This window comes from Nothoprocta perdicaria, unplaced genomic scaffold (genome assembly GCF_003342845.1).
Source record: "Nothoprocta perdicaria isolate Ctin4 unplaced genomic scaffold, notPer1 scaffold_466, whole genome shotgun sequence".
Classification (NCBI taxonomy): Eukaryota; Metazoa; Chordata; class Aves; order Tinamiformes; family Tinamidae; genus Nothoprocta; species Nothoprocta perdicaria.
The window spans coordinates 43,107-53,882 of NW_020455717.1; the positions used below are offsets into that span (position 1 = coordinate 43,107).

Genomic DNA, 10,776 nt, shown 5'->3' on the forward strand with positions numbered 1-10,776 from the left:
TAGSAGGACTCAGGATAATTAACCAGGATTTCAATAATTAACACCAAACAAACAATTTTGACTTGCAGGGCAACTGCAACACAATGCTGAGGGGTATTTAGACTAAGAGTTAGGCCTCCTGTAAAAGGTCTTCTCTCTTGTTCCATTATTTAAGAAAGTGAGAAGCAGCAGGCAGGACTACTCTTTTCCAAAGGGAAGAGCGGACATTAAGGCTTCAAAAGGGATTTAGCTACGGTATGAGTCATGTTAGCTGCAAAGCCGATCTATTTTGGAAAATTAAGCATGTAAGTGTTTGCTCTTACAACTGTAAGAAGCTCTYAGATGATCTACTAGAAGAGCCTTTACTCAAACAGAAGTCTATACAATAAATAAATAAATAAATTAGAGATTTGGTAAGGATCCTCAGCACTTCCTCAAATGAGGACTGTAAATATCAGCTTTAAATCTTCTAGGGAGTGGTTTRTATCTTCCTATCTACCAGCCTGCAAAGAAGCCACACCTCTCACTCCCCTGTTTTTTTAAGAGATTCCTCATCTGGGAGATTTTCCAAAACCCAGTTCAGTAAGTAGATCTAATGCTCTTCAGACTTACTTTAACATCTTGCATTTCACTTCTTCAGAGTTGCTGGCATCTAGTTCTAGCATATTTGAGTAATCTTGAAAGTATTACCCGGTTATCTGCTTGTTTATTCCCTGCATTCTCTCCCTCTCCTCCCTGCCTCAGTAGGAACATCCTTAAGTCTCTCTCCCAYGTCAGCTTTCAGAGAGCAGATAAGGCCGTGCCCTAACTCGTTCAAAACCTACATGCAGGCATCTGCATTTAGTGCAAGTGAAGTACCCAGCTGCACCTCACATCTCCCTCCAAAATTCCTTAAATTGAGTGCTACCAAGTTATCTCATTACTCTTCCCTCCTGTGCTGCTTCACCTTCCATTCTACRGGAATTTGCAGTTATTCCTTTCAGATTGAGATTTATAAAGTTATATTTATATGCTTTATCGTGAGAGACAGACATCCTTTTGCACATAGAGCCCTCCAAAACCGAATAACAGTCATCTCTGAAGCAGAAACAGTTATTAAAAAAAAAAAATCAAAAAAGCCAAAGGACAATATCAGTACTTGAGGAAAAGGAAGACAGGGAGGTGTTTGTCTTCATGATTAAAGCACGGCCTTTAGCCTGCTACTACAATCCCTACCTAGTAAACAAAAGCAGTTCATCTACATGTCTAAAGACAGAGTTTCAAAGAAGTGCTAGGAAGAGTTCAGCATTGCTTCTGGGAACATTAAGAATTATTTTAAGAAAATAAGTTCAATTTTTCTAGACAGAAAAGCATCCCCCGGCTTGTAATTTCCACTGCATAACCATGTTCGCCTCCGTACGGCGCCACTAGTCAAGGTTCAGTGGACAGGATTTACCTTGATCCTTGAATACCAACGGTGCATCCTGTAAATCCCACACAAATCACTGAAATGACACAGGGGACAGGTCAAAATGAAGTTTATTGACGCCCTGCTCAAAGGTAATATTTGCACCAAACATGCTCAGCACAGAGGCCACCTGCAGTGGCAGCTGCACTGGAATCTGCAATCATGGAATTGAGATGCCACCCACCTGCTGCACATATCCATCACAGGCAAACCAGAACGGGTAGTATCCAGCACACTGTTCTGTTCACAAGCACAAACCACACATGCTGAGCTCCACAGCCACCTCAYAGATGCTGTAGTTTCATGCACAGCAGCTTATGGACAGGTTCTGCTACCACAAAAATAAACACATTGGCATCTAGTGGCCAAAGAGCACATTACAGACAATATGGAACAGCAGATAGGTCCTTCATTTCGTATTTATGTTGTAGAGAGAGACAGAGCACAGACTGATGCAGCAGATGCAGCAGCATCTCCTACAGAAGAGAGGGCCCTGGGGAAAAATCCAGTGTAGGCTACAATTCACCTGCATAGCAGCTGATTGAGAAAGGAAGGAGAATGAGGTAGGACAGCAAAAAAAAAACCCACCACACAGGTACCAGGACACAGTTATCTCATATAAAGACATCAGTGAGCAGAAGAACAGCAGTATCACCTTCATTCTTAAGAGGCAAGCAGAAGCCAGAARAGGTTTGGACAAGTTACTGGGATTGTGATCAGCTGCCTCAGCTTCTGTTCCCATCAGTGCTTTGATTCCATGTGGGTTTCTTTACAGCTTCTGGCATTTCCCTGACCCCCTGAAAGAAGCTATGAGAAACCCCACACCAAATATCAAGCAAAAATGAGACACAGAATTGCATTCCAAGATCATCATCCATTCGTTACAAAATAATCTGTGCTTCTGCTAGCTTTTCACAGAAGACCATATTAAGGTTTTCAGGAGTTTACAGTCTATCCCCAGAGATACTTAAATTATTAAACAAAGAGGATTTCTGAGATTTCCAGACATGCCTTCCTTCYCTTCCTCCCTCTGAGGTATCCCACACAATCTACCTTTCCACTTCTCCAGGCTCTTAGTAGCAGAACGTMCAGCCGAGCGCTCTGCCTGCAAGAATTTTAGCTCTCCCAACCCCCAGGGAGGGAGAGGAGCCAGTGCCACACCATCACACCGAGGTGAGCTGTAAGGAAGTTCAACTTTGCRTCAGCTGCATAGGGAATAAAAGCCAACAAAAACGTAAGGAACAGATGTAAACGGAGTAAATCCCTAGAATTTCCTTGAGGACAGCAAGGTGAAGGTGATACAGGCTTACATATATGACTCACTAATCCCAAGGGACCTCAACACCTCTCCCATCTGTCACCGCTCTATTCCGGAGGCGGTTAGGGATRAGATGTTTTGGGGGCAGCCCTGCTTTTTCCTGCTCCCCAGCATCCCAAGCACTAGCTCTCCAGCAGCTGCTTGTAGAGATAAGGGAGAAACCCTGAATGCGTGATGGTGGGGAGAGGCTGCATCCAACAGCTAGGTGCAAGAGAAAGAGGAAAGTGCTCTTCCCCACTGCCAGGCGCCTCTAGGTTCGGACTTGGAACTTGCCAGCTTTAGTCATGTATTTTATCCCCTTGAATGGCTTGTACTTCTCCCCATACATGTCCAAGCGATTCACCTTCAGTCCTAAAGGCAAACAAATACAGTGTGAGACCCAGAGGTGCTACAAAGCAGGTAAGCCCACAAAATAAAGGAACAGAAAACCATGCTAGGGGCACAAAACGCATAAGGGAAGTTTTAGCAAGCAGGAAATTCAATAGAGAAAAGCTGGCAAATGCAAGCGGTCATCAGCCTTCTTTGCAAACACATCSCTACCCTAAGAATTATTTAGCAATCAGTAAGAAAGAAATTCAGGAGGAAATGGGTAGGTTGTTTTACAAAGCAAGAGAGAAAAACAAATCTGTATATGGTTCTCCGAACACATTTCAGATAAAACGTGCTTCAGCATGCACAGCTACRTCAGCTACTTGCTCATCAGTACATGGACACGGCACAAAACACTCAACATCTTCATCCCACATCACTTACCAGATATAGCCAGCTGCTGAATTTTAAACTGCAAATTAATGGTGGGGTTCTCATCAGGTTTGGATGCCCCACCTTGAAGACTCATGGTCCCTTTCAAGCTCGGCAGCTTCTGGGGGTTTATTTTCCCAACGTCCCATGAGAGCAACTTTAAGGAACAGAAAATGCAGCAGTGAAACCCAGGAATGTAGTAACACCCTCTAGAGAGGGCTGGCCTTCCAATGAAAGTGTTTATCATTTCCCTAAGCAAAAAGTCTCAGCATCTTCTCCTCTATATTGGATACACAGCGCCCTTTCTTTCTCCAAAAAGAGTCTGGGGTCCTCTGCTTCACCAGCAGTATACATTGAAGGAGCAGCTSTCTCTGCCTCCTTGGTTCTCCCTCCCTATTTCTGTGAGGCTCCCCCTAAATCATACTGCTGAAAGGTTAAAAATTCTCCTTTCACTTATTCTTCTCACCTTTGTAACTGGATCAAAGACGTGTGTTCCCTGTGATGGGGTGAGGCTCATGTTCAAGACACCTTTCGGCATCTGGCTGGAGACCATCACTCCCTCTATCGTCTTTCCCATGGTCTGCTTGGGTCCCACGGTGATCTCAAAGCGTCCCAGTGAGCTGCCATCACGGAAGCTTATGTTGTGTTTAACGTAGACAGGAATTGCCACAAGACTGGAATCAAAGTAAAAAAAAAGAGCATCCTTACAAATCTTTCCCTTCACTCTTCCTGACGCAGCCACGTTCCGCACCGAAAATAGCRCGCAACCATCTCCTGCAAAAGGAGAGAGTCAAACTATGCTGATTTCACTGTTAATTACACCTTTTTAGCATGGTTTCTGTGTCCTGATTTTCTATTTCCCATGACAGGAACGTAGAATACTTGTAGAATACTTGATCAAGAGAGAATCCTCCTGCACATCACAATCAAACTAGCAAGTAGTTTCAAACAGTACCTGTGTTGGCTTTAAATTGGATTTCTTTTACTCCTCTTCACCAACTTGATATACATATGACAGAGCCTAACAAAGTGTTTTAGCATCCATAACCCAAACTGCTACTAGTTAGCCAAGTTCCAGGGGGAAGGAGGAGGGGACACGCAAACAAGTAGCAAAAAACCATAGTTCTAATAAAAGACATGTCAGAAAACAACTGTATTACAGAATTATCTCACTTTTCTTAAAAAAGAAAAAAAAATTGTAAGCATAGAAAATCAGCAGGATGGTAACTCCCTACTGCCTAATTCATCCCCTGCCTTAATTTGTTCATCTGGTATCAGTCTTCATATTGATGGTAAAATATTCAAAATGACTGCTCCTAACAAGAAGAAAGCAGACATTTTGAAAAAGGGAAAGTGAAAACTATCAAAAATTCTAGAATTTGCAGCACTAAATTCACCACTCACTTCTGAGCACTGACATGGTAGGARAGCAAGCGAAAATTCCCATCGGGTGGAATGAAGGAGAGGATTCGCTCCGATTCCCAGCGCTTAAAACGCACACACGGATGAAAACTGACATCATCCAATAAGCGGGGGTTCTGAAATAAGAGAAGGGCACAAAGCTCAACAAAGCAGTATTACTTACAATAATCTATTCTCCTCAGCTTCCAGGCATGAACTGTATACCACTCAATGCCCTCTACCCAGCTGAAGGTGCATACATGAAGGTATGTTAAGCTATTTCATGTTGACATGTCTGCGCAATAACTATACTCAAAACACTAACATATTTGAACAAATTTAGTCATGCCAAATAATTACATTGATGAAAACACAGGGAAAGAAGTCCTTTTAGCAGATATGTCTAACAGCACTTTACATCAGAAAAGTATCACGTGAACAGTACTTGCAAGCACCCAAAATAAAAGCCTTCAGCTCAAAGTTTTTTGAAGTTCACTAGGAGCTTCCAGTGCCAGTCCTTTCCTAGGTTCTGATTAACTGGAAACTATTCCAGTGAAACAAAAATCCTAGTAGCAGGTTTGCGAAAAGCTGTTAAAGATATCTGAGTAAAAGCACAGTATATTATGCCTCTTTTTTCAGCTTTACCATGAAGGAGAGTGTAAGGTCTGGCATGCCAGTCAGCTTGACACAAGCATCAATCACCCCTTGGATTTCAGCAGTAATTGTGGATCCTGCAAAAATAAGCAAAGGAGGTTATATGAACCCGAACTAGATTATCAGGACATGAAAAAGATAGCAAGGTGAAAGGAGGAACGCTAACACCTTTAGGTTGGTCATTCAATATATTTTTCACTGCTAATCATTTCTCAAAAAGATGCATACAAATAACCACCATCATCAGCAACATCAATTTTGATTACCAATGTTCAAAGATCCCAACAAGATTAAGAAACACTGAAACTAAGAGAATAGCCCCGGGAGAGAGATTTTCCATTCGCTTTCTAATTTCCCCATATAGAATTACATAGAAAAATCTCAGGAATGGTCAATGGAAAAGGACAAAGTCCATTTCTTGATGCTTCATTAACATATCTGACTAAACAGCACCTACACTTTGGCAAGACCCCAGAGGAAGAACAGGAACACAACTTCCCTCATTTGAGGAGAAACCAACTCCTTGGCAAACTTTATCTCTTCAAGCACAATCAGAATGGGTTAGTCTTGGGCAGAAGCAACTTCCATACCTGATTTGTCAATGATTGCATCTATCTCCTCAATCACATCAAAGTAAGCTTCATTGTTGGTGTATTTCACACCAGTACGTCTCCAAGGCACCACTGAGAGCTGTCCAGTGGGGAGCTGGTCACCCACATTGGTGCTTCCTAGGAAARGAAAGGTGATCAGAGAAACCCACAAATGACAGTCAGCGCTCCAGGAGTCACACCTGGCCTCATCTAACTAAGCAGCRACTAATTCCAGTAAAGTTTGGTAAGGAATTGCTTCAAACCAACAAGCAGAAACAAAACAAAATCCCATTCAGCCAGGTAGTCGTATCGTGGCTATAAGGATAAAAATAGCCTCTGTATTCAATTTTTTTTTTCCTAAAGAGATGCAAACAGCAGTGGCACAAGTCTAAGAGCAGAGCACTGTCACASAAGAGCTAGCTGTGCTGAAATTCAGAGGCTATCGGGCAACACAAATTCTCGCCTTGACCCCAGCTTATCTGCTTATTTTTTTCCCCTTGTACCTGTGATGGTGTTGACAACTGTTCGCAGGATAGTGGGAGGCTTTATCAGCTCCTTGAGAATATTAGATTCCGTTGCCAATGGAAAGCCRTTGTCCAGCATTTCCTCCAGCACCTCATAAACCACCACAACATTGTCCTTGATCATCACCTCCGAACAGATACCAAAATAATCCTGTGCAAAAGAAATAATTACTCAACAACCTCTAGAAGCTGAAGATAAGAGTCTTCCTGATCATTTACTCTTCTGCTACGTAGGAACAGTGCAAGCCTCCACTGGGAGGAGCAGAAATAACACCCATGTATCCAGAAACCCACTGGACACGCTGAACACTCCACCAGACACGTACTAAGTTCTAAGCACATTTCCATCACATCCCACCCTGTTAAGCTGTCAAATCAGCACATCATATGTTATTTTCTCTCTATAAAAAAGACTCTCATTTACAGCTAGCTTTTTTAAAGTTTTTTTTTTAATAAGCTCTTACAAAACGGCTCAGGTGCAACCAATTAAGCAGCAGTATTAACACAAAAAGCTTATTTCCTTCACTCATTACTCTGACTTGCGTATACAGCTACCTTCCGTTAGAATCCAGGATTAAACATAGAGACATCCTCATCTGCCCTAGTCTTACCTATAGRATTTTCAATACCTTAGCTGTGCAGCATCGCTGTTTAAGGGAYTGAGCACCTCCTGATTAAAGTTTTCTATTTCGTGCAAATCCGTGCATAGTGTTTTTGTGTTCCCTTGAATAAAGGGAATCTCTGCACCTTTCTGGAGGAAAACAAAACGAAAGCCCCTCATTTCACTCAAAAAAGCTTAACCCAAAAGCTCAGCAAGCGTGAGCTCTTTAGAGCARCCTAAGAAAAGGAGGGGGTCTCACCTACAGAAAAGCAAACAGAACATCTCCCAGGATTTCAACTGTGGCATTAAACGAAAGAGGCGATTCACTCCCTGCACCACAGGGAAATCACCCAGAACCCACATCCACATGACAGACTGGCACGTGGAAGCAAAGGTCACATGAGGCTCTTCTTTTTTTTGACCAAAGCCCATATTTCTTGCATTTTGGAAGGCTGTTGGTCACAGGGGACTCTAAGGCCAGGCTCCACAACGCTGATAACAGCAAACAGGGTGTCCCCGCACTGCCCTGTGGCCATGGCAAGGCAACACGGAGAGCCAGGATGACACAGAGAGAGCTGTGGTCGCCCTGAGGCGACTTTTGCGAATCGCTTCTCTAGGGGAAAAACAAAATCGCTGCAGATGCTCCCAGGTGAGGGGTTAGAGTCACCAAAGAGGAGAAAACGCAGCGCCAGGCCCTCCTGGCGGCCTCTGCAGAAGAGCCCCGGCCGGGGGCCGCTCCTGCCGCGCGCGCGGGCGCACCTGGAAGGTGTCCACGACGCGGTGCAGGAACTCGATGACGAAGAGCGGCGGCACCTCGCTCTGGATGACGGCCACGAAGAAGATCTTGTGGCGGTAGACGCTGAGCAGGTAGTGGTGCGGCGTGGGGATCACGGGCGGCACGTTCTCCGCCTCCGAGGCCCGCTCCTGCGCCTCGAAGAAGTAGTCGCAGACGGAGCGGCTCACGACGCTCTTCCAGTGCTTCTCCAGGAAGATGTCGCCCGCCGCGTTGATGAGGAACAGGCTGTGGATCATGATGGCGGCGTTCGCCTCAGCTCGCCTCAGCCCCGCAAGCCCCCTCCGCACGCCGCAGGGCGGGCGCTAGCAGCGGGCACTGATTGGCTGACCTACTAACGRCGGCTTCCGATTGGCCGAGCGGGGGCGCGCGCGTGACGATGCGCCCAAAGGCAGCGCTGYTCGCGGCTCCCATTGGGGGAGCTGCACGCCACTCAAGGGCCCCCAAGGGCGGGAGGCCGAGCGGCCGGAAGGGGCGTCGCTCCCCCCGCCCCTCCCGCTCGACTTTTGGCTCCTCATTTTTGTTCGTGACGGAACCGGGACCGTTTGGACCCATTGAGCACCGAGACCGCGAAATGCTCGGGCCAGAATGCGAGGAAAAAACAAAAACACGACTTTAAAGTTTATATTTCATCTTGCATTTATGTCTTCTGGAGATTTTTCCCTGTATATATATATATATATTTAGTTTACCCTGACATCACCTTTTACACCCACCTTATTTAAGGTATTAGATGATTCAACGTGTGTCGGATCGGATCTTACACGTCAGATTTATTTTAGGATGGAAAAGAACACGGGAGAAACAACCCATTTACCAACCTGCCTTCAACAGCCATGAACTGGAAGTCATTTAAAACATTATAAAACAGCAAATCCTGTTTTAAAATGTCTTTAATTCTAGTTTAAGTAACGGATTGTACATTGAGGATCAGGATATCAGTCAATTACAGCAGTATTTTATATTTTTAAAACATTTTACCTGGTGTTTTAGTGTTAAGAGTGTCTCGATTTCATCAAGTGCTATTTGGGCCACGCTGTGTTATATACGTTGCTTAAAGAACTGCCATGTCTTCTGCTGGCTTACACTCCCCGTCAAAAAAATATGCATATTCACTCAGTTCATAATTTTGTTCATTCTGTATTTTTCCCTCCGGTAATGCTAGCGTTTTTTTTTTTTTTTTTTTTTTTTTAAGTCTTCAGTAATGTTGGTGCTGGTGCAAGAGCAACCATAGACCAATAAATTATAAATCCCCACCAAAGGAAAGAGTTGTTGAGGGAAGAGAGGCAATACATGTCTCTTTGAAGGATTTATGAAAAAGTAATCATGACAGATGCTTGGTCAACATCCCTTGAGCAGATGACCTTTAAAGAGCTCCCGTGGAGCCAGGACACTGCTCTGAAGTGTAAACTTTCTCCAAAAAGCAAGAAAAAAACCCACAGTATTTTCCTGGCAACTGCAGAGAGCAATTCGCAGTTCTACGGCTGTTTACTCCTACAGAAATGCTGCCCGGCTGCTTCCAAACCGTCAGCACAAAGATCATATTTTTGTTCAGAAACAAAAATACGATTTTTCTCCACAGCGGCTCATTACAAACGGGAAAATGAAAGGAGAACGTTGCAGCTGGAGAACGTGGTCCTGCTGGATGACGTTGGGAGAGCCCGAGAGCAGCTGGGTGCAGCGGGACACAGCAGCCCCGCGAAGCGCGGGCAAAGAACCGCGTTACAAAGCGGTGTTGCCAAACTGCGCCCGGTCTTTACCATAAAACAATTCCTTACCATCTGTAGTGGGCCATATGCAGGAATCCTGATGATTTCGCTGTCAGCCTGTGCTGCGAAAATTAAAAAAAAAAAAAAGGGTGAGTAGAAGAAAACAGGCTGTTTTTTTTTCTTAAGTACCGTGCAACATCTATTAATTTTTCAAGGCTGCTAATAATAACCTACTGTGAATGCGGAGACAGAAAGCAGTTTCTGGGCTGATGCTCCAAGGAGCGGTGCAAAGTTTTGTTTCACTGTTATACKTTGAATGTCCCCACTCCTTGCTATGATTGTGTCTCCTGTTTAAATTATACCTCCGTCTTTAGGAGTTTTTGTGAAGTTAGCAAATCTCACCTTTTTTTTGGCGTGTGATTTTTGGGTGAATTTAATTTTGCGAATTCTGTGAATTGCACAAAATTTTGTGAAATTTGTGAATTGCACAAGGTTTTGTGAATTCTGTGAATTGCACAAAATTTTGTGAAATTTGTGACTTGCACAAGGTTTTGTGAATTCTGTGAATTGCACAAAATTTTGTGAAATTTGTGACTTGCACAAGGTTTTGTGAATTCTGTGAATTGCACAAGGTTTTGTGAATTTGGTGTGGTCCTTGAGGTCACGCAGCTCCCAGTCGTGCTGGAAAGAGGCGGGAGCGGCACCGGGCACCTCCACCGGTCCCGACCCCACGCGGTCCCCAACGGCCCACGCAGCAAGTGACCAAAACCCTACTTTTTTTCCCGAAAACGCCGCATTATGAGCCTACCTCGGTATTCCTCGCTGGAAAGCCCGTCCCGTTGGCGGCGTGCCTCAGAAGCGCTCCCCTCGCTCGGCACAGGCGCTCCCGGCGAGCGGCTCTACCGCTTCGGCCCCAATTTTCCGCCCGGAGCGCGGCCCTCCCGCCCCGGCGGGTTACGATGAGCGGGGTCCGCGCGGTGCCCGGCGAGCCCCGGGGGCGGCCCCGCCGCGCTCGGCCC

At 44.9% G+C, this 10,776-nt stretch overlaps 1 protein-coding gene across 2 annotated transcripts; it reads right to left on the reverse strand.

Moving 5' to 3' along the window:
* Positions 1 to 1,550: 1,550 nt before the first annotated feature.
* AP3M2 (adaptor related protein complex 3 subunit mu 2) lies at positions 1,551 to 9,870 on the reverse strand. 2 transcript variants are annotated; one of them, XM_026046987.1, is made up of 9 exons: positions 9,827 to 9,870; positions 8,015 to 8,276; positions 6,634 to 6,805; positions 6,131 to 6,268; positions 5,532 to 5,617; positions 4,890 to 5,023; positions 3,952 to 4,159; positions 3,498 to 3,642; positions 1,551 to 3,095 (listed from the first exon to the last, which is right to left on the reverse strand). In XM_026046987.1, exons 1-9 carry the CDS (start codon positions 9,841 to 9,843, stop codon positions 2,995 to 2,997), a joined length of 1,263 nt encoding a protein of 420 aa, XP_025902772.1. In that variant the 5' UTR covers positions 9,844 to 9,870; the 3' UTR covers positions 1,551 to 2,994. The 2 variants fall into 2 exon arrangements, with proteins under 2 accessions (XP_025902772.1, XP_025902773.1); XM_026046988.1 differs by lacking the exon at positions 9,827 to 9,870 and having other exon boundaries at positions 8,015 to 8,325.
* Between the last annotated feature and the right edge of the window lie 906 nt (positions 9,871 to 10,776).